Genomic DNA, 24,305 nt, shown 5'->3' with positions numbered 1-24,305 from the left:
GACTACCTAGTTATTTATTTTTTTCATTGCTCTTGTGTTTGGGGTAGTCAGTGCTTTGGGCTACTGAAGCACAGAATAAGCTTAGTGGGAAAGGGTTCAATCAAAGGGTCTATCAAAGATGGTGCAGGGAGCATACCGTTTTGCATGGCTTAAGAGAGAGAAAATATCTATAAAAGAATGTTGGGATTCTTAAAATGTACCTATCAACTGTGAAATTGGGAAGTCATGTTTCTTCTGTGACCCAATAACATCAAAATTGCAAAATGTTAAGCAAAAACAAAACAAAACAAAACAAAACAAAAAACAAACAAAAAACAAACAAAAAACAAACAAAAAAAAAAACCAGAAAGTACATGCAGAGAAAGGGTAAACAGCAGTTAGCAGTGCACCTCGGACAAGGAAGAATCACAGTCATGCAGGAACTGGAGATTCAGGACCATGGATATGTCCTCCAACCCCACAGCGAACTAACTCCAGGAGATGCAGATACTATAAGGGGGCAGAATAAGAATTTCCATGTCCCAGCCAGAGCTACTCTATTGCATTCAACATGTGGCTTTGAAGAAAGTAGAGTATGACAGAGTCTGTCTAGTTCCTTCTCTTAGCCCACTGGCACTGACCTTTATCCTCCATGCCTGAGGACTTAGTGCCCATGGAAACAGCACTTATCCAGTGATGGAGCTGGCAGATGCGTGTACCAGAGTCTGGAGTTGCAATAATTCTGAGGCATGCACATCATTGGTTCTCGGCATTCCCCCCGAAGGACTATGCTCTAATAGCCCACAATAGTAACCAGCTTTAGAACAGACCCTTGTTGACTCTTGTCAATTCTATTTCTCTTGTCCTCATCTCTCTAGCCATGTTTCTTGGCAGAACATGAGTCAAAACACAAGGTAAGAGTGTGTTTAGGCTTGGAGCTCCTGGTGGAAGGTAAGGGTGTTTATGCTAGAGATTAGGTTGTATTTTTTATTTCTTTTAAGGTTTATTTTATTTATTTGAAAGACAGAGTTACAAAGAGAGGTACAGACAGACAGAGAGTGAGGTCTTTCATCCACTGGTTCACTCCCCAAATGGCTGCAATGACTAGATCTGAGCCGATCCGAAGCCAGGAGCAAGGAGATACTTCTGGATTCCCCACGTGGGTCCTGGGGCCTAATGATTTGGGCCATTCTCAGCTGTTTTCCCAGGAGCATTAGCAGGGAGCTGAATCAGAAGTGGAGCAAGCAGGACTCAAATCGGTGCTGATATGGGATGCCATTGCTGCAAGCCAGGGCTTTAACCCCCTGTGCCACAATGCTGGCCACTTACTTGTATTTTTAAAATCAGGGAAATAAATCTTGCTTTTCCTATCTACAATCTGACTTTTGAAATTTCAAGCTCTAATGAGTATTCAAGTTTTTTAAAAATATTTATTTATTCATTTGAAAAAGAGAGAGAAACAGAGAGAGATCTTTCATACAAATGGATGCTGGGCCAGGCTGAAGCCAGAAGCCTAGGTTTCCAAGCACTTGGGCTACCATCCACTGCTTTTCCACCTACATTAGCAGGCAGCTGGATTGGAAGCAGAGCAGCTAGGAGTTGAATTGGCACTCCAATATAGGATGCCAGCATTCAACTAGTCAGTTAACATGATGCGGCACAATTTTGTCCCCCAAAATAATTTTAATTCTGTAGTAATATCAAAAGTAATACCTGTTATTTCATTTAAAAGATTGCTCAGAAGACCAAGTCTCTTTGGAGAGTCCTTAAGGAGAAACAAGTTCTAAGTAAACAGTAGGGTGGCTACAGTCAACAATAATGTATTTCATATTTCAGATAACTAAAAGAGAAGATTATGAATCTTTTCATTACAAAATAACAACTCTTTAAGGTGATGGATACACTGGTTTCTCTGATTTTATCTTTATGCAATATATACATACATCAAAACATTACATTGTGCTCTATACATTTGTACAATTACTATATGTAAATTTAAAAATGATTTAAATTAGCATAGAGCAGAACCCAAAGAGAGGAATATCAGTCTGGTTAGTAATGTTTGGACCACAAGACAAGATGCTACATCTTGTTCACTCTTTGTTCCCATATGTCAGCTTATTGTCAAATGCACAATAGGTCTTTGATATCAATTTGTTGAATGCATAAAGTATTATGAATCTTCTTGTGACCTTGAACAGGTCATCTAAAATGTCCAGACTTAAGCCACAGCTATCTCTGAGTTCCTTCCTAGTTTGTAGGATAGTAAAGGATATTGAGCACTGTATTGTTTGGGGAAAAAATGCAGCTAGTGAGACTGGAACGACAAGCAAGCACTTGGGGGCTATGTTAGCCAAGGGCTTAGATAGGCGGGATTGCAAGGAGATTCAATTTCATTGTTCTGGGTAGTGAACAGATCTTAACAAGAGTTACAGAAATAAGATTTTAAAGGGATAAGAGGGACAAACAGAGGAAATATCTAGGTGAGGCAAGAAGTGTGGGCAGAAAAGATTTCAGGCTGGTTGTTTCCCCAAAAATAAGCCACTAGAACGTCACCTAGTATTGGAAGTAAAGACAAAGATGATGCAGAAGAAATTGAGGCACCCACCAAGAGACACTTTTGATCCTCTACTGATTTTAGTTCTGGAAGCACATCACTAGGCTCCTCAATCCTATAGAGTTAAAGAGCACAACTGGGCTGGGTATGGCAGGTCAGATGAATACCAACTGCTTGGTCAAACTGCGCTTTTCCAGCTTCAGACAGAGTGACTTAGGTTATATTTTGTTTGTTTAGTTGTCCAATCATTTCCTAAATGTCTAAAGCAAATTCTACCAAAGAGTGTCTGAAAATTGAGTCCATGGGGCTGACCTAAAAAGCATGAGCAGAGTCATTTTGATGATCCTTTCTAGCAACTCAATTCATCGTTAACCCAGTTTTGTAGGTGGAAAAACTGAGATCCTGAGAGGGTCAAACTGTTGTTGCTCAAACTAGAGTTAGGGGCTCAGTTCAGGTCACCTCAGTTCAGGTGACCCCTACTCCTGAGCATGGCCAAAGAACTGTTGTTCAGAGAAAGTCTCTGGTCAGGAGTATCAACCAGCAGAGTATCCAGGAATCAATGATCAGCCACATAATAACATATCACCCCCCTCATGACCTCTCCACTGTCCATTATGGTGTCCCCCACTTCCAGATGTCTTTACTAAGAAGCTTTATGTATCATCTCAACTGTTAGACCTGAAGAAAATAAAGTGTTCTAAGATGCACTCATGTTTAGGCTTAACTGATGCAGTACCTTCCTAAGAAAAGGATGAAAGAGGCTTGAATGTTGACACTACCATGCAGGCAGGAACAGGAATAGTTAAATGATGAACACAAATTAGACTGTTCGGGGCAAGCAAGCAGGTTATTGTTACAGGATGTGGCCACTTTCCGTCTCCACCCAGCTCTCACCCTATCTTCAGTAAAGTCTAAGAAATCAGAAAATGCTCAAAGGAATTGGACATCTAATAGAAACTAGTGAATACACTGAGATGTAAAATAGGCAAAGTTGAGATGGAAAAGGCAACAGTAAGAGCTAAAAGTAGAAAGCAGGCCTTTTAAAAAGAGCTTTGTAAAATGGGGCATTCTTATTTTAGAAGTCCCACTTCATAATAAATATTAAATGCACTTGACATAGTTGAGTTCAGTTGGAGTTGACTAAGTGAAGGAAGTAATCTTTCATTCTTAGCTATTTACATTTCTGATTTTTATTTTGAAGTTGTCTTTTTTGAAAATGGGTCTTTATGCATTTTTGTAGGTTCTGCCTCTGCTTATTGTGCTCATTTTATAAAGAAGCCTGGCATAAGTGATTTTAATAACGTGAATTCTGGGACCAGTGTTGTGGCATAGTAGGTAAAGCTGCCTCCTTTATGCAGGCATCCCATATGGGTGCTGGTTCTTGTCCCAGATGCTTTATTTCTGATCCAGCTCCCTGTTAGTGGCCTGAGAAAAGCAGCAGAAGATGGACCAAGTGCTTGGGCCCCTTCCATCTATGGGGGAGACCTGGATGAAGCTCCTGTCTCCTGGCTTCAGCCTGGCTCAGTCCTGGCCATTGGGACTGTCTATAGGAGTAAACCAGCAGATGGAAAATCTTTCTCTCACTCTCTGAAATTTTGACTTTCAAGTAAATAAATCTTTGAAAAAATATTGTGGATTCTCAGGATATTTTTCATACATCTTTAAGAGAGGATGGAATGTAAGTGAAAGTCAAGATAGGCAATAGATGTTTGCCTGGAATATAGAGGGCAAGTGTGTTTGCGGAACTGCTTGCATTATGTTACATTTCTATGGAGTAAACGCAACTGATCATCCTGAGTGGTGATTGCTCTTTGAAAACACTGACATCTGTAGCTTGGGACTCTGAAGCACAAGGAGCCTGGGCAATCAGCCACTGCACAGTTCTTTATGATAGTGCCTCTTTTAACCAATGAGTATTTACTAATAAACACCGTCTCTTAGTCCTCAACATGACCCTTCAACATGGGCACTTGTAACTCTATTTTATAAATGACACTCCTGAGGCTCCGAGATATGAAATTGCTCATCTGAGTTCCAATAGTTGGTAGAGCAGAGCCAGGAGTGGAACCAGGTCTTTCTGATTCTAAAGCTATTTCTTTTTTGCTTATACCATACTGTGAGCAAAGGGAAAACAAAGAGTGGAAGAAAGAATAGGGACGCAAGCAAAAGAATGGGGAAAAGTTGTTTTCGTCATCTCTTTACCTCCTGACTTGAGAAAAGAGACAAAGGAGGTGGCATTAACAAGCTCAGAGAGAGTCAGCAGGAGCTTTGTCCAGTCCTTGCTGCCAGCAGGTCCAAGCAGAAGCCTCAGAAGAGGAATTTGAGTGCCAGAAGATGCTGACAACCAAGGGGCATGAATATCAGTTGGTCCTGGTGGGGTCATTACAGCAAATGGAGAGACGCTTTCCTGCTTTGGAAGGGAAGAACAACCCTGGGATCAACAACCATCAATATAATGATCGTCCTGAGGCCTCAGCTCCATGTGGGATCTGCTCCCCACAACCATCCTCAGCTGAGAAGCAGTGATAGAAGGATTGGCATCACTTTGATTAAAGATTATTATTAGTCACAATGCTATAATTATCAATGCTAATTTACACACTCCCCTTTCCCAAGGGCCTGATTTCCTAGTGTTGAGTCATTCATACATCCCACATCTGGAAAAATGGGACCAAGCAACAGTCTTTGGTTGTCTACAAGTTAGAAGGTTTACAATTTCCACTGGTCTTCTCATCTCTCTCCAAACCAAATAATTTTTAAAAGATGTATTTATTTATTTGAAAGGCAGAGTTGAGAGAGAGAGAGAGAGAGAGAGAATCTTCCATCTGCTGGTTCACTCCCCAAATGGCCAAAAAGGCCACAATGGCCAGGGCTAGGTCAGGCTGAAACCAAGAGCCTGGAACTCCATCCCAGTTCTCACACACGAGGGACAGGGGCCCAAGCTATTGGGCCATCTTCTGTTGCTTTCCTAGGCACATCAGCAGGGAGCTGGATTGAAAGTAGCAGCTGGGACCTGAACCAGTGTTAATATGGGATTCTGGCATAACAGCAGCAGCTTAACCTGCTGCATGACAACTCCCATCTGCAAATCATTTTTAACTCAAGAAAATATGATTTAAAAGCTACAGACATTTCATTTGAGTTACTAGGAAGATTTATATTGGAGAGAGATGAAGAAGTTCATGTGAAATGTTATTTTAGGTATTTGATAAAGGGGCACTAGTTCCCTGGTGAACTAAGAAAAAGGCCCTAATATTTCAGAAAATTGGGTTAACGTCAACATTCCATATGTACTCAACTAGAAGCCAGAAGCCTTTGTCTTGAGAGTGCTGCTAACTTGCTCTGTGGTTTTATACAAGTTCCCTCCTTGATATTGCTGGATGCAGGGTTCCCAATATTCTCAATAACACAGTCGTTCCTGCTAAACTCTAAGAACCTTTCCAGTCCTGACTTTCCAGGATTCCCAGACCAGTCTCTTCCCTATTTCCAAAAGTTTTCCTCTTATCTAGTGTGCAAAACTTTCTCTTACTGCCCTGCACACCCTCACGTTTACAGTGCCGTGCCCAGCAGGATGCCAGGTGGTTCCTGTTCACTCCTGCCGCCTCCACCGGACCCCGGCCAAGCCCTTCTTAAGGAGAAGCAGTTGGTGTTGAAGAAAGACAGACCCAGGCTCCAGTACGGTTCCAACCACCAATAAAGATGCCTTGGGCAAGTTCTCAAACACACTGAGGCTGGATTTCCTCCTCTCTGAAGTAGAAATACTGACAACACCTCTTGAGGCTCCTTGAACCCTAATAATACTGAATAAACTACTCATATTAGTTCCAAATGTAACTCTCTGGTCTTTCCCTCCCTCCCTGCCTCTCTTTTTCAGTTTTATCAGAGTATGCAAGGTCTTGGAGGAGATTTCACCATCATTCTTATCTATACCCTGTTTTTTTTTTGTTTTTTTTTTTTTTGTTTTGTTTTGTTTTGTTTTTTAGCTGCACATCAGGTGCAGTTTACTTAATTACAATTGATAGGAAAAAATCAAGAGTACAAATGAAACCTGGCATAACCTTGGTGTCTGAGACCTCAAAGGAGGGCCTGGAAGCAGCCTCTTGGTGTTCCCTAGACAAAAGGGAGCCGAGCTGTGGCAAGGACCCATGTTACCTTTCAACTGTGCAGGGTGACGGCACTGAAAGGAGCATTTTCTGCCAAAGGTCGTGCCCTCGAGGCAGGAGAAGGAGGCGGCATAGACGTGATGGTGGTCTGGGAGCCCACAGTCCACCGGCTCACATGCCACTTGCTTGTTCCACTTGCCCTCTGAGCAGGTTACTGTGACGCTGGGTCCCACCTGAAATGTAGAGACGGGCACTGTGAGGGACACCAGACAGAGACCCAGGTGCAGGAAAAGCCCTCCTCACCCCAGCCAACAGCTGACTCTTCTCCAGCTGTCAGAAGACACATGCCTAATGTTTACCTTTGATTCACTTTTAATGATTCCATTAACTTGATAGGTTAGATAGCACGTAGTAAATACTAATGTTTTAGTTCCCATGTGATGGCGGAGAAACTGAGGGTTAGAACCCCAAGGTATCCAGTTGGAAAGAGAGTAAACCCAATGACAGTGTCCTTAATTGCTTGATTGTAGTCTCTCAAGTCACTATGCCCGTTTTGCTCAGGAGAATCTTGAGATTCGAGATCTCAGGTCTCATGTCACAGGGCATGAACTTCTTTCACAAGCAGACTTTGAAATGGTACAATGGTATGATAGCAAGTATTGATCCCTGTGTCTTGTCTTGGCTCCACAGGAGGCTACCAGTAGTGCTTGATCCACAGTAGGCACTGCCTTGTGATGTTTGCCCTCTACCTTATGAGACCACTGGGAGTCCCTGTTCCTACCTGAGTTCTCCCATTGGCAAAATAAGTGCATTGGACCCAAAGACTGCTCCAGGAGGGACTCCCTTCCCTGAAATTTGATACCTCAAGAGTCAAGAAAGACATGATGAAGGGACAAGGCTGGGGAAAATGGAAGGTGTAGAGGGATTTAAACCAAACTAGAAGATGGTGGGTCTGTGTAGCTGTGAGGGGCGAGGTCCTGCTAAGGAGCCAAGAGAAGGACCGTCATTGGCAGCCTGCAGGCTTCCATTCAAGGAGGAAGCTGCCAAATCCCAGGGGATTGGGAAGCCCAATGTTGATCAGGAGTTTAACACCAAAGGACGTTTCTCTTCTCTTAAGCACACATCAAAGGGACCAGAGCTCTCTGCTGCCAAGACAGCCTAATTGTTTCCACAGGAGTTCAGACCTGTCATGTCTGACACATGGAAAGCAGGTCTCCAACACAAGCAAGCCCAGGAGCTCTGGACAAACAGGCATTTCCAGCAGCAAAGATTGTGCCCTGAGTGCTGGCAGTACAAAAGCAAAGTCCACTGGTGGGGCACTAAAAAAAGCCACAGCTACTGGCAGAGCTCTCCAGGCCTCAAACTCCAGAGCTGGAAAGACCCTCTAACTGCCACCTTGTCCCACTGGAGACCTCACGGTGACATTCGAATGAAGCAACATTCTGCCACATTGCTCAAATCCTCCGTTCCCATTCATCTTGTGCAGGACACATTTATCTTTCAGGAGCTCCCTGATGACTTCCTGAGGGCCTCCCTTCTGCCGATCTTACTGCCAGGCTCTAAGTTACACCCATGTGGGCAGCCAGAGGAGCCTTTGTCAACCATGGTCTGACGATGTTACGCCCTTCCTCAGCTCCTTGTTACCCTAGATAAGCCCTAGGCATTCTGAGTAAGCTTGTAGGACCCTGCAGCAGTGAACTCAGCTTGCCCTTCCAAATCTGGGCGGGCTCAGAGAAAGAAACGTCTCTGACTGTGGCCAAGTTCTTTCTCCTCAGCAGGCCTCTTCTGAGAGTATGTAAGTGTATTTTGAAAAGTTCATGGAAAAATGGAATTAAATAAGCTTATTTTTGTACAAAAGTTTTGAAATCATATATACCCGTACTTTTCCCTTCTCCCCAATACACATCCCTTTGCTTTTGTGTTTAGTTCTCATTTGTGTGCTACTTCCTAGGTACCTTCCCAGTGCTCCCCTTTGCTTCCATTACACCCTATAGCTCCCTTTACTGTGAATTATCTGCCCCACATCTCCCACTAGCCATTTAGATTCTTGAGAGGAGGGACAAGGTCACCTTAATGATTTCTTTTACTCTAGCACCCAGTACAGCATCTGATTTACAGTGAACAGATGCTTTGTGGTGAATGAATGCAACCTCCACTGTGGGGAGCAACTCAGACTAGACTAAGTTACTGGAATTAAGACTTATTCTATGCATCTGCTCTCCCACAATATGGCGCTGGGAGAAAGAGACCAAACAACCTCTACGCAGCTGCCTCATCAGTTTGATAAGCTGCAGGAGCTGATCCTGCTCCTGATTGGAGGAGAGCAGCATACTCGGCGTGTGGGTAGCAGAGTTGGGATTGGTGGAAGAGGACTACAAAGGAGGAGAGAGACAACATGCACGAGGGAACACCTGAGGAACATCTGAGCAGCCCCCGAGAGAGCCGGCCGGCGGTGTGCCACTCCCCCGCGAAAGTGGGGAAAGTGGCAGGGGGAACCGCCCTTCCACGGAGGTGGAAGGGTCGGTAGCCAACCCGGGAAGAACCAGCAGCAAACCCGGGGAGGGCCGAGCAGACGAAAGAACAGCGCAGGGTCCTGTGTCATTCCTCCGTGAATGGGGGAGCGACACTCCACAAACACTATTGCATGGAATACTACTCTGCAAAGGAACTGTCCTCTTGGAGGTTATGGATTGATTGCTTGGTTAATTGACTGATTCAATAAATATTTGTTGAGCACCTACTATGTAACAACACAATTTTAAGCGCTGGGAATCCAGCAGAGACCATGGTCCCCATCCACTCAGACTTCTTGTGTTGAAGAGGGGTTCTGAGGTCAACACTTGTACATACCTGGCTCTTGATCAGCTCATCATCCCGCTGTATTTGGAGCACATAGCCTGTCTGGCAGCTCACAGTACACTGGGCACCATGGTAGCGGTCGCTGCTGGAGCAATTGAGCGATGCATTCTCCACAACCAGCTCTGGGCAGTCAGTGGCTTTGCATGCAAAGTGCACACAGCTGAGGAGGCAAAAAAGCAAGAGAGTGAGAGGGAGCTTTCTCACAGGACTACAGCACTCTGGCTAGAAGATAAAGACTAAGAATCTCTCTCCCAAAAAGTTCAAGAGGCTGAGACAGAGGAGAAGGCAGCGTGCCGGCTGGGGGGAAGATGATTCTGGAGCCAATGGACAAAGTTGATCTTAAAGAGCACAAGCTGGAGTCGGCACTTTGGCGCAGCAGGTGCTTTTTAAGTGCCACTGGCCTGAAGTGCCGGCATCCCATATGGGCACCGGTTCGAGACCTGGTTGCTCCACTTCCAATCCAGCTCTCTGCTATGGCCTGGGAAAGCAGTAGAAGATGGCCCAAGTCCTTGGGCCCATGCACCCACTTGGGAGACCTGGAAGAAGCTCTTAGCTCCTGGCTTCAGATCGGCGCAGCTTGGACAACTGGGAGTGAACCATTGGATGGAAGACCTCTCTCTCTCTCTCTCTCTGCCTATCCTCTCTCTGTGTAACTCTGACTTTCAAATAAATAAATAAATCTTTAAAAAAATAGCACAAGCTATGGAGACAGACAAATCAGGATTCAAGTCTTGCTACTTAAAAGCTTTGTATGTTATCAAGTTTCTAATCTTGCTGTACCTCATTTCCCCACTTATGAAATGGAGAACATTATAATTACAACAAGTATTTAAAAAAATTTCTTGAAAGGCACAGAAACATGGAGAGAAAGAGAGAAAAAAAAGAGAGAGTGAGCAAGCGAGCACACTCATCTACTTGTTCACTCCCCAAATGCCATAAATGCTGGGATTAGGCTCAGGACAAAGTTGAGGGCTAAGAATGTGATCCAGGTCTTTCACATGGGTGGCAGGAACTCAATTACTTAAGCCATCATCTGCTGCTTTCCAGAGTCTGAATTGGCAGAAACTGGAATGAGGAATTGTAGCCAGGCATTGAACCCAGGCATCCTGATATGGGATGCAAGCATGCTAACATCTGCTCTGCAAGAAGTATTTATTATTCCCTATCTGCCAGCACAAGGTTGAGTCTCTTCATAGCTTTTGAAAGTACCCCCTTCTAAGGGCCATTGTGTGAAATAAATCAGTTAACTCAGGAAAAGCATACAGCAGAATCAGAGAATGCTATGCACTCAATCAGTGTTACAATACATATAGGCCCTACTACCTAGAAGCTGCGTGACTTTGAGCAAGGCACATTACCTGTCTGAGTTTCAGTGTAGTCTCAAATTTAGTCAACATCACAGAGCCATAAAATTCAACTGAAGTGATGGATATGGAAGCCTTTTATGAACTGTAAAGTGCCTTACAGATTGTTAGTGAATTATACAGATACCTGCCTTGCATCTTACTGAAGCTGTTCTCCTCATTCATCAGCCAATCTGAATTTGACCCATCCTTAAAACCTCAGCTGTATGTAAATTTCCATCAAAAGCTTTTCCTTGTACACCCAGGAGAGCACCCTCACTTTCTGGTGCCCAACTTTCTCTAATGCCTGTTCCCTTTTTCCTGAATATAATGAAAACACAGGTGCAAGTACTTACTGTGGACTGCAATGCACACTATTTCTTAAGGATGCAAACAGAAACAACAGAAAACCCTGTGCTTCGAAGATCTTTCCCCTTATGTTATAGTTAAGCAGAAACCCAGTAACATGAGTTACTATTCATTGCTTATATGAATGAACTCACACCATCCTCACAACAACCCTATGAGGTAAGTGTTACTCATTTTACAGTTGGAAAATGGGGAACCAGGAAGGTTAAGTTACTTGTTTGTGTTCCTATCCAGATGTGTGAGCTCAGTGTCCTTGTGGTTAACCTTGCCCCATGGTTCTAAACTAGAACATCCTTGAGGATGGAGATAATGACTGTTTCATCTTGCTGTGCCTTGCATAGCAGTTCTTTCCTAAATAGCAAGAAACAAACTACAGTAGTGCCTTGTAGTGGCTCGTAAGTGTTTTACCGAGGTAGGAATGTTGATTCCTAACACTGAAATCTCCTCGGGGGCTATTTTCTCCCACTTGCTTCTCTGATTGTGTCTACCCCAACACCTGGCCACAGTATGCACAGATGGATAGATGGGCATCTAGAACCTCAAGGCTGTTATTTACCTTATTGTATGTGAGAGACAGGGAGAAATGTTAGCCTAACCAGTTTCAGAAGAACCTAACAATTTTTGTTCTTGGTGCCAGTCTCATGATACTGTGCTAGAGGTTTTACCAGGTCTCTCATTCCTACACTCCGCTTTACTGATCTAAAGTAGAGTGGGAAATAAAGTGAGAGATATTGAACATTCAAAAGCCTCCAAATCATGTAAAAGAAACTCACTTTTACTTTTAAAAATACCCAGGAAAGGGCAAGCACTTCATTCAGTTCTGAGCCCCTCACTGAGATGAGGACTTTGCGCATCCCTGTCTTTGGGAATGCAGGGAGCCTGGTACTGAGACTTGCTGATGTGCTCCTATCCTCTGCCTTTCTTTCCAGCCCTGCCAGCCTCAGTGTTGCACCACATGGAGGCCTGAAGAGGCTACAACCACGCAGCCAACACCAGGGCTTTGAACCCAAACAATACCTCTGTTCAGGTTGGGTAAGCCCTGGGAGAACCAGCTACATGGTTCCAATTGCAATGGATGCACTCTGTGAACTCAGCTCCCAAGCTGATCTTCTGACCTGCACCTTGCAGCTTGGCCATTCTCCCTTTGCACTCCCAGAAGGCACCTGAGCTCCCATCTTATGAAGACCTAGAGGGAAAGATAGTTTCCTTCTCTGTGCTGAAAAGCTATTAAGGTAAAATCAGTACCCTGCCCTATTGTTCTGTACTTGCTAAAGTTCTTCTTCACAGGAAAATGAAAAACAGAGACACTCATTTCTTAGAATGTAAAGAACACAGGGCTTATTGATTGGGGCTATCTAAATTTAAGTTTCAGCTCTGCCACTTTTCAGCCATGTGAGTTTGAAAATGTATATAACATCCTGTGAGTCTCAATTTCCCCATCTGTAAAGTGGGGAAAAATAATGATCTATCTTAGAATTATCAAAAGGGTGGAATGTCAACCACTCATGTAAATATTTAACAGATCTTGACTGTGGGACTTCTTGAATAGCAGGCACGTCTACACACCAGGGATATAGTGGAGGAAGGGAAAAATTAAGAGGCTGCCTCCCTATTTGAGGAGGTAGGAAATGCGCCAAGGAAAAGTACCAAAAGAGGCCATTTCAGACAGTGATGAGTGAAGTAAGGACACTGAAACAAGGTGAAATTATAGAGGGTAGCTATTCGGCAGCACATGCATCCAAAGATCCACAGGTAAACGGCATCTGGATAAGACCTGGATCAAACTAAAAGATAGGTTATATGCAGCTGTGGGCAGAGGGAGCCTCAGGTAGAGTGAGCGGCATCTGCAAAGGCCCAGGACAGGATGGAGTTTGATGTGTTTGTAGAATACAAAGTCCAATGTATGGATTTTGGAAACAACAAAGTTCCATAAGAAGATGTCTCCTTCCTTTCTCTCTCTCTCTCTCTCTCTCTCTCTCTCTCTCTCTCTCTCTCTCCCCCCCTTCCCTCCCTCCCTCCCTCCCTTTCTCCCTCCCTCCCTCCCTCCCTCTTGTAGAAGAAAAATATTCACATGAATCACCTGACCAAAGGTCCCATGATTAGATGAGAATGGGTATCACTGGGTTAATGAGACCAACAGCTTTCTCTATTGCAGGGCTTCTCTGAACCTTGAATGTTCTAGTGCATGGTGAAGATTTCCAAAAAGGGCTAAGATGCTCATCTGATAAGACCATTCTAGTCTGAAATACACCGTTGGGGGTGAGACATCTCTGGTTTTCCAGCACGATTATCTGCACCCAGCTTTCAAACAGGAAAAAGTGAGGGAAGAGAGGCAATGTGTCTGAGGCATTGGCCACTATGTTTCACCTGCTTCACCTTACTTGCCTCCACACAGTAACTCCTTGTGAGAGTGATAACATTCCCATTTTCAAGAATAGGAAACTTGAACTAAGAGTTTTAAATTGCTCCCCCAAGGGCACATAACTTCAACAGAATTTCAGTGGAGATCTTCCAGTCTGTCTCTTAAGTCCCTGCTCTTTCCTTTGCTACACTATTGGTTGCAAAAGGTTGTGTGAACACACTGTCTGAAAATGAAAAACATCGCCCCAACCGATCCTCCCAAATAACTCCCTGACACAGCCCTGTCATTTCTGAAACACAAAAACAAAAATCAGAAGAAGAAAACAAAAGGCTCTGCTTTATGAAGACAGGAATGAGGGGAAGGGAGGAGAAGAGAAAGAAATGGAGGGGAGAGGAGGGGGAGGAGAGGAGAGGAGAAGAGAGGAGAGGAGAGGGGAGGGGAGGAGAGGAGAGGAGAGGAGAAGGGAGGGAGGGGAGGGAGAGGAGGGGAAGGGAGGGGAGGGTAGAGGAGGGGCGGTGAAGGAAAGGGGAGGGGAGGGGAGGGGAGGGTAGGGGAGGGGAGGGGAGGGGAGAAGATTTACAACCAACAATGGACTATCAATCAAAGTAACAACAGAAGGGAAAACAACTAAATACTTCTCTGAAAGGAGGAAGGTGATTGAATGGATGGCAAAGGGACACAGGTGATTTCATCAGCCAAATTCTCACACCTGGGAAAAGGTGCAAGGCTCCCTAAATAAACAGCTGACTAGATATTAAAGTATTTTGCTTTTCTTGATCTATACAGTATGTATACATGTTTAAGTTCTGACTGAAGGTAGAACCTTGGTGATCTGACAGCCAGTCTCAGAACTGGTGTCCCCACTGTCAGCTGAAATGGATTCCATGTAGGCTTTGTGGCACAGCCGCTATTTGGGACACCAGCATCCTGTATTGGAGTGCTGTTTCAGGACTGAGCTGTTCTATCTCTGATCCAACTTCCTGATAATGCTCTTGAAAAGGCAGCAGAAGATGGCCTAAGTACTTGAGTCCCTGGTCCTCATGTGGGAGACCAGGATGGAGTTTGTGGCTCCTAGCATCAGCCATGGCCAGATCTAGCTGTTACAGCCATTTGGGAAGTAAGTCAAAAGGTAGATCTCTGTCTCTCCCATCCCCCCTCTCTCTCCCTGTCTCTCTTTGTCACTTTGCCTTTCGAATAAATAAGAAACTCTTTAAAAAGAAAGAAACGGACCCTAATTGTGCACAACAGATGACTCCTGGGTAGTACTCAAGCCCACATAGCTAGAAGTTAAAGGGTTGGGGAAGTTTTTTCCTGGTTCCTTCTGTGCACTCATGGCTCAACTCCTGTGGCCCTGTACTTAGGGGCAATTACACCATGGAGAAGCAAAGATAATAACAGGCAGGTTGTTTATAAATCATTCTAAGTTACTCAGATGCGGACAACAAAAAAGATAGCATGCTCAACCCTGGAAAACAAAGGGCAAACTACTCTAAGCATCAACACATCAGCTGTGAAGAATCAGTTGGGAAGTGAGACGAAAGAATAGTCACAACTATAAGATCTCATTTCTGTGCAGAAATTAGGTTGTTGGGAAGTAACCCTAAATGACTACTCCCTACTAAGGGTTTCCAGGAGCCAGTGTAGTAGGGAGGTGTGAACAGTGAGATTTTGAAGACTAGGCAATGCAAAGTCAGGTCCCTGCAGGGTTCAAGCAGACAACCTGAATGTCAAGGTTTGCTGGGGTGGGGGGGTGTCTGGCAGGGAGCAAGTGCCCTGTGGGCCAGGGCAGCAGCAATCTTCCTGTGCTGTCCCAGGCTGCCTACTGGGATGGGGGCCTCCCATTTGTCAATTAGAGCTCCAAGAAGAAGAGCTCCAGTTTTTAATAGGAACTCTCCTGATATTTAAATGTTGACAACTATTTTAAAAAGTTAAACGGAAATTGTTTGTGGGCCCATCAGTCCTACGGGACACCAGATTTGAAACTTCTAATGAAGAGGAGAGAAAGGGGTTCCTGAAAACTAGATTCAGATTATGGTTCTGCTCTCATTTGCTGGGTAACTCCAGGCAGCCTGGATCAACCTCTGTGTCCTGGACATTAGGTTTTCCATCCTCAGGTGAGGATGCAGAATGAGTAAGTCTTTGAGAGACTTCTCCACTTTCAGGTGTCATGGTTTTACCAAGACAAAACATCAGAAGTATATAATTCCAGAGTCCTTTACAATAGGAAAAAATAGGCCTTATCAACCCAAGCTTTGACAAGGATATGCAGCCAAAAAAGGTCCCAGAGGATTGGAGTTGGATAAAGTTTGGAAAATAGTCAGCCAGTATCCATTATGGTCAAAGGCACACACCCGCTTAGCCACAGCAGTTCCATTTTGCAAATATATCCCTCAGACTAGTGATTTCTAATCCATATGCTAAGATGCACTAATCCCTTTGTGTGTTGGGGAGATTGGATGAGGTTATGGGCAGCAATAGGAGTCCTCTGGTCTTTGGCCATGAGCAGCTTCATTCAAGATTCTAAATCCATGGGGCCGGTGCTGTGGTGCAGCAGGTTAAGCTCTGGCTTGAAGAGCCGGCATCCCATATGGGCGCTGGTTCGAGATCCGGCTGCTCCACTTCTGATCCAGCTCTCTGCTATGGCCTGGGAAACCAGTGGAAGATGGCCCAAGTCTTTGGGCCCCTGCACCTGCATGGGAGATCCGGAAGAAGCTCCTGGCTCCTGGCTTCGGATCGGCACAGCTCCGGCCATTGCAGCCATTGAGGGAGTGAACCATCGGATGGAAGACCTCTCTCTCTCTCTGCCTCTCCTTCTCTCTCTGTGTAACTGACTTTCAAATAAATAAATAAATCTTCAAAAAAAAAAAGATTCTAAATCCTAGCCATGAATTCCTATATGGTTGTTTAATGGGACATTCCAAGCATGGGATCCTATCTCTGCAGACTCTAGCGATGTTTAGCTCCGTCCATCCTGTAGGCACACCCTGCAAACCAGTCTAAACCAACTCTGGCTGGAAAGAGTTAATCCAGGCACAGGAAGAACTTATTTCCCCTCCCAAAGTTTGTCTTCTAAAAGTGAGCCATCCGAAAGGCCTGTCTCAAAAAACTAGTGTGTGAGAGGTAAAAGAAGAAAGGGAATACAAAGCAATAAAGTGGAGGGAGGGGAGGGGAGAGGAAAGGAGGGTAGGAGGGAGGGAGGGAGGGAAGGTGAGAGGGAGGGAGAGAGGATGAAGGAGAAGAAAGGAGGCAGGCAGGAGGGAAAGAAGTGAATTAACTGAGCACAAGTCTAAATTTGCTAATAAACTATTCAATTTCTGTTTAGAACCACAGGGATGGATGGATGTGGTGTGTGCATTGAATGTGCTGTGTGTGTGATAGGCACAAGAGGGCCTCAAAATCATAACTGTAATTTTTCTCACTGAAGAAGCCTCCTATGAGCCCTCCCCCCACCTTTTTTCTCCCCCTTTCTGCACTTGGTGTGGAGCTGTGATTTGGCTAGAATTCCACAACCGGACCTCTCATTTGAAACCTGATGCTGTTTTCTTGGGCCTCTGAATTTATACCAAGTACCACGGGGACCGGAGACCCTTGAATCTAGGTCAGAACACATGGCCTGAATTGATTTTCCTAAAGCAATGCTTCTCCCCTGGCAGACCCCTGGATATCACACTGCTCTCAGGAGAAGAGAAGGAAAATGAGGAAGAAAGAAGGGGAGGGGGGAGGGAGGAGAAAGAGGGGAAAGGGGAGGAGGAGAAAGAAGTAAGAAGGCAATAGATAGGGTGGAGGAGAGGGAGAGCTGGAGAGAGAGGAAAGGATGTGGAAGGGAGGGGCAGAGGAGGGGAACAGCACCTTTCACTACTTGGCAGCTAGCTGAGCGTCAAGAGGGATGTTCCTACTGCAACCAGCTGAAATCCATGCTATAAAAAGTCATGCTGTTGACCTTGGTAATTTTGAGAATGAAGAAAAATACCCCGTGGCTTTTTAGAGTTGTTGCTTATTTTTCCTGTCTTTCCTACTTGTTGTTTGTGTGAATGCGTCTGCAGAGAGTCCAGAGTGTTTTGGGAAATGCCTCTTCAGCTCCCCATGAACAGCTGCTGTCCTTTCCCCCATGGGGGCATTCAGGAGGAGATCCTGCAGCCCAGCAGCCCCAGCCCCCATCCTAGCCTTGTCCAAGCTCAGAGGCAAGACAGCCAAAGCCCCCAGGGCCACATCCTCATGCCTTCACTGTTTCCCAGAGTCAACACTCATGTGTGACACGTCTTGAAAATTCTTCTTCTCTCCTACACACGCTTTGCTCCAGTGGGCACAGCACTGCTTTCAGGGGAAGACAAAGCAGGATTTTGCCTCTTCCTGCTTTGATGTTCTTGACTCACTTACCCTGTTTCTCTGAGTCACATTTCCCAGAACAGGAGTGATAATGAACTAAGACAATGCTCCTAACAGGGGCTCAACAAATGTTTGCCTGTCCCTCCCTCCACCCCGACCCCCAGCCTTGGGAATCAGAAAACTGAACAGAACTAGGGGGAGAATGCAGATAACATGTAACACACCATCATCATTTTACAAATGGGGAAATTGAGGCCCAGAGATGGGGAATGACTGATCCACAGTAAAATGATTCAGGACAAACGTCAACAATACATATCGATTGATTTGTTGCAGAGGTCAAACACTCCTTAATGTTTTCTTAGGGCACAGGAACTATTAATTAAGAATTCAAAGAAGCCAGTGCTGGCTCCAGTCAACTTGTGGATGGTTCGGATGGTTGGTGAAGGATGAGAAAACATTGGGGGAAAGGTCTGATGGATTTGTAATTTCCATCGACATTGTTTTCCTGGGTTCTGAGAATTAGCTTATTTTTTATAGAGTCTGGAGAGCTGGGGATAAAAAGCCCTCTTAGAGAGAAATATGACAATGAGTGATATTTAAGGAGTTCTTGCCTTGGAATGATTGCGACAGACTTTGCACAACAGAAGCTAGAGACAGTGGGTGCAAAACAATGTGGATTTTGCAACCACCTTTTGTGTCCTCTGTGGTAGCAGAGGCGTGGGAAAGGCTGGTGTCTCCCTGCACACCCCACCCCTCTCTTTGCCCCCAGGTGTACAAGGCAGGGTGAGCTGCATCTCAGGGGGCATCACTTTGCAGGAACCCACTCAGATGACAGCTCTTTCTCTGTTTGGATTCCATGAAGCACACTGGAAGATGCTATGAAACTCTGGACCACTTTTTCTTCCCCTTTCTGGGCCCTGGAGTCCAGATGGTAGCACAGAAGTTTGGACAAATTGTGTATCCTAGGTCGTCTCTAAGGATTCTTCTAGCTCTGACGTGAAGAGATTTGCACAGAATTCTATGCAGAGAAGCATCACTGTCCTAGATAGTGGCCATAATCTTTACTAATACATTATCTTCACACAATGCCAAGAACACTTACAACCATGGCGAGATTCTTAACCTCACAGTCATCCTGTGGGACAGATACTATTATCTACTCGTTCCAAAATAAACAGAGACTCAGAAACATGAAGTGACGTGTGCAAGGACACAAATTAGAGAGATTGTAATGTGGAGGTGCAAATCCAAGAGAGAGTACTACCAGAGCTCTTCTTTCTGGAAAACACCATCCCCTTTTTAGCTCCAAAATGAGGTGCAGTAACAGACGCAAGGTCAAAAGCATTGATGGAGTGAAGCTCCTAGAATGCTCGAGGCATCTCAGCAGCTGGGTTGCAGAGGATATAGAAATTCCGCCCATCACTGAAATCCACAGGAAACTGTGACGGAGTGAATACCAGCCCCAGTCCATCCCTCTCGACTTAGAAAAGGTATTCTATAGAGCATAACGTTCCCGTTTTACAGAGCTAAGTAAGAACTCATCCATCTTCCCTCTCTGTTCAGCAGGGGACACTGAGCCCAGGAAAGGAAGCCGAATGTTTCTAGGATGACCCTACAAGCTACTGTCAACGCCACAGGTAAAAGCCAGGTGCGAAGGGTCTCTTCCCACCTCCCATCCTTCCTTCCCTGAGTAGGCCAGCAATTCAGAGACCTAGTGGCCTCTCAAGTCCAAAGGCAGAGCCAGCCAGAGGTCAGAGGAAGGAGAAGAGAGAAACAAACAGACTTTCCAAGACAACACGCATGGCTACCGGGCTTCACATCCCATCACCTCCGCTTGGCTATGAATGGCCCGGGGGGCGAGTAGGCCCAGGGTCTCTTACCTCTGCTCGGCAGGGCTGTAGGTCTCTCCTCTCTGGCAGCTGCTCAGGGTGACGGGGTCAAAGTTGTCGAAGGAGCGGAGGGCCACCCCCGAGATGGCGACGAGGGGTGAACTGAAGCTCACACGCACCGCTTGGCTGTGGTAGAAGGGCTGGCTGAGGTCATGGACCACAGGGATAATCAGGGGATTGTTCCTGCAGCTCAGGACATGGAGGCCTGTCAGGGGAGACAGAGGGGCCGAGGGGCCAGGCTCATTACTCAAGGCCAGTCACGCCCTCCCCAACGGGCTCTTCCCGAAGCCCCCAAACTCTTTCATGTCACTGCACAAAAGCACCATTGGGCAGTCGGTGGGGATTTTGAGTTTGATTGAAAGATTCTTTGTCTGCCTTTTTTCCTTGGTTCCAAATCTTTCCAATCCCCCTGCCTCCCTGCCCCCTAAGCTTTCCCTTCACCTAGCGCCCACAGCCCCTCTCCCTCCCCCCATTGGCCACCCCTCAGTCAAGCATCCCTGGCCCCTGGCTCCCTCCCACGTTGCCTTAGGGCTTGCTGGTCTGAGCCGCTAGTGTTCAGGCTGCCAGCCTGGCGAGTCGTAAAGGTGATGGAAGTAATTCACAGCAACAGCCTCTTCCCAGGGGCTCTCATCTGCCCTCTGCAAACCCGGGGGCAGCCCTGAGAGGTGAGGACTTCGACTCCCCATGGACAGAGAAGGGAACCCAGTGTTGGTGGCAGGAGATGGTTCTTCAGAGGGACACAGCCCTGCCACCACACAAAGTCCTAGCAGAACACAAGCTCACCCCACTCAAGAGTTCTTAGCACTTTCTGGTATGGTCAACAGGTCCCCAGGCCTCAAGAGAGAAGGGAGAGGGAAGGGAATGACGGGGGCAGCTGGGTTCGTGAGACAGATGCTGGCTTTGGTGCCTGGTAAACCCGGTTTAGCCACTTCCCATCATGGGACTAAAGCTTGGTTTCCACATCTAAAAACCTGGTCTAATCCTAACCATGTCCTGCCAGGCTTGCCTTGCTGGGAGAGTTCTCCCTGTGGAGGCATGACACTCAGAGCCCAGCAGGTGCCCCTCCTAGAGCTGTGGAGACTCTGTGGGTGATGCTGAGATGCTGAGGGGCAGGGAGATGTGGAAGCCTGGGGCATTAGTGGCAGCATCCAAGGACCTTCCGTGGAGCTAGAATTGTCCTCACTCTGCTGAAGACTCACTCCTCAGAGCCAGGAAGACTGTGAAAATATTTGCTTCTCACTTAGGGAAATTTCCTAGGAATTCAGATAAATCCAGAGGGGTTTTCTTTCTCTTCCTTATTAATATGTTCCCCTTAGCCTTGAAAACTAACTAAATAAATAAACATAGAAACAAAATGAAAATACACTTGCTTCTCCCTGGGCTTCTATCTGACCCTGAAGTGACCCCTTGTCCACTTTCAGTGTAGGGACCTTTGAATTGGGCACTCTTTGGGATGGAGTGAACGCTCCAGGCTGCAGTGCTGGTGCCGAATTCCAAACATGCTGCACGGGTACCTGGCTCAATGTGGGGTAGAGTGGAAATGACAGGGAATATGGGAATTTCTTACTGCCCTTGGGGATTTCATGGGGCAGCTCTTGTGCTGAGTATGGTCATGATAGGTTAAGGAATATCTCCCTCTGATTGTGAGATGGCATCATTGTCCTCATTTTGCACATGAGGACACCAAACTGATGAGTGAGGCTCTGAGAGGCTGAGAAAAGTGCTCACGCTCTTCACTGAGTGAGTGGCAAGCACAGGATTCAAACCTTGGCCATCAGCTTTGGAGTCTGTGTACCGTGGCCTGGACATACAGAGGGGTGGTGTATGTAAAACTCTGGCCCTTGTCCTCCCATCTGGCCCCACACTCATGGATGCTTCTCAGTAGGTAGGATCAGATTCTTTTCCTGCTTCTCACTCCTGAAACTGATAGAATATTTTCTTATTCCTACTCCCATAGCATCTTCTCTGGAGGTTGTGTTGGAAACACAGTCAGTACTTGAAGGTTTTTTTTAAACACCACAGAGTATAGGTTAAAGAGCAATGAACTGAGAGCTGGGTTACTCAGTCCTGGAATGCCATGAGACCTCTCCCAGTGCCTTTTTTTGGGTCTCAGGTTCTGGCACACACAATGGAGAAATGGCTTTTGCTAACTTCTTCCCAGGTGTTCTGAAGATCCTATGGGGTATCTGAGGTTAAAGACCTGCAACAAAAGGAAACTGCTGAAGCAAAGTCTGCACATTGACCCCTTGTCTCTGTACCTGCCATATCTCACACCTTGATTTGAAGGTCACCAGAATCCCAAATAGAGAAGAAGCAAGATGGATAAGAAGGGAGGGAAGAGCCCATTCCAAGCCAGTTCTCACAACCACCCATGCAGAAGATGTGGAAGCAGGCACCAAGAGCAAGCCAGGCTCAAGAAAAATGCTTGCCTAGGTCGTGGCTCTGATCTTTGGTATCAACCAGCTGGACACTGATGGTCTCCTGCTTTTGGTCCCCATAGTATGTCCCATCGGTCACCAGGTGGACAATGACAGCTGCAGCAACCATTGGCTGAGAGAAATATGCCTGAAATGGAGAAGACATAGGAAGATAGATCAGTCATGTTGGGGAGGAGCAGCCACATTATGGTGGACTGTAGGAGAATCTTCCATTTCAGGAAATGGGCTGTTTAAGAGGGGTCCCATATGGGAAGGAGAAGTTGGTAAAACCTAGCAGGGAAGAGCACAGGCTCTGAGGTCAGAAAGCTGCCCCAATATTGGCCCTGTTCTTACCTACAGAGTGGACAGCTAGACCACTTTGGGCCTAACTGCCCTTTATTCTAAATGGTGGCTAGTAAAACAACACCTGCATCACAGTATCACCGTGAGACTATAATAAGATACTGGAAGTGAAGTGTCTAGCACAGGGTCTGGCACACAAGGAAACCATAAAAATGGTAGTTACCTGTCATTTTTCCATGACAGCCTCTGCACTAGGCACCAAGGAGACAAGGGTAAATAAATCACAGCCCTTGCTTTCGTAGAACTGTGCGACCCAAAGGAGGTCAATGACACACAAATCAAAAGCAATACAGCTTTCAGTCCTTAGTCAGAAATATGGGCTCACACACAGCTAATGTCATGTGACAAGTGTCATTCAACAGGTGAACAAAAATATGCAGAAGTAGGAAGGAAAGGATAGTCACTTCTTTCTATGAGGATCATTAAAGACTTCAAAGAAGGTAATTTTAAAAGATGTTGAATAATGAATAGGAGGTTCTAGGCAGACAAAAGGTATCCAAACCCTGACAAAACATAGATGAGTGGGGAACCTTCCAAGAGCAATTAAGGGATTTCATTTCAGGAAGCATTTCACTACTGTGTTGTTCCCTGTCCTACATGTTAGGGCTCCAATGGGTAGACAGTCCATCTTGGGAAAGGGCCCTGGGAATTGGTGCTTCTTGGGGGCCACTGCTACAAATTTCAAGAACAGCAAGTCTTGGGCTTACCTGGAGCCAGAAAGTGGTCTGAGCCAGCTGGGAGTATGGGTAGCTGATGGTGCAAGGGTACCAGGCATGCTGGGAAATGCCTTCACTGAGATCTATCACCTTAGTTCGACACACCTGGAAAAAGACAAAGGAAAGTTGGGAGTGATTAGAGAATCTCAGAAGGTCCATGAAGTTCAGTTTCAAAACGTTGTTATCTATCCACCTAGTTTGTTCTTGGTGCATCAAGAGAAAATGGTGATGAACAGACAAAAATTAATTCCGGGGCTCGTAGCCTAGTGTGAAAGAGATAATCCTCAGTGCTGTTAAGGAAAGAAGAAAGCAGATATTTTGGTGATAGATATTCTCATTGGAACACATTCCAGAGGAGTGAACATTTGGGTTGCATCTGGAAGAGCAGGATAGATAAGAGGACAAGCACTACAGACGTGGAAAAAGAAACAAACGTTCAGAGGAAAGCCAGAATGTTCAGGTCGTCATAAACTACCAATTATTAGATTTTGGGGAAATTGACAGGAAAGGCAAGTTCAGGAATTGAATGTCAACAGACCATTTGAGAACAAATCTTCAAATCGTGCTCAGAGCTATATTAACGACAAAGAAGACTCTGAGAGCATGAACATTTGCTTCACAATCATCAAATCAAAGAAATTCCATCCACGTCACCTCTCTCTCTCTCTCTCTCCCACTCACACACACACGCACACACACACACATGCACAACCTCTGTCTCTGTGTATCACTCTGCTTTGCAAATTAAATAAACAAACAAATCATAAAGAGGAAAAATATGCAGGCATTTTAAATGTTTTTTGCATAAAAGTAATCTTTTCATTCCACTTTTTGACAAATATTTTGAAATTGCCTCATTATTGTAAACTGAGAAAATTTTGGTGAGGAGAAGGGATAGGAACAACTGAATTGTTCTTGGGGTTGGTGAGACAGCTGGTAGATGTTGTCTCAGAATTTGTGCTTTCTCTTTTCTCTCTAAGGTGGCTCACCTCTCAACACTTCCCTGTGAAGTCATATCA

General features: G+C 45.5%; 1 protein-coding gene across 2 annotated transcripts in view; it reads right to left on the bottom strand.

The window, feature by feature from the left end:
• The window catches only part of PAPPA (pappalysin 1), a 266,049-nt gene that overhangs the window by 55,384 nt on the left and 186,360 nt on the right, over positions 1-24,305 (bottom strand). For both annotated transcript variants that reach the window (XM_051855823.3, XM_089319886.1), the window contains 5 exons: positions 23,278-23,391; positions 22,220-22,355; positions 19,782-19,995; positions 9,490-9,658; positions 6,689-6,872 (listed from right to left, as the gene is read on the bottom strand). In XM_051855823.3, coding sequence (XP_051711783.3) covers positions 6,689-6,872; positions 9,490-9,658; positions 19,782-19,995; positions 22,220-22,355; positions 23,278-23,391 — 817 coding nt within the window. The remainder of the gene's footprint in view (positions 1-6,688; positions 6,873-9,489; positions 9,659-19,781; positions 19,996-22,219; positions 22,356-23,277; positions 23,392-24,305) is intronic.

Source organism: Oryctolagus cuniculus, chromosome 1, assembly GCF_051225735.1.
Source record: "Oryctolagus cuniculus isolate XC-2025 breed Fujian yellow rabbit chromosome 1, ASM5122573v1, whole genome shotgun sequence".
Classification (NCBI taxonomy): Eukaryota; Metazoa; Chordata; class Mammalia; order Lagomorpha; family Leporidae; genus Oryctolagus; species Oryctolagus cuniculus.
The sequence above is the reverse complement of the archived record's forward strand: the minus strand, read 5'-3'. Positions and strand labels throughout refer to the sequence as shown.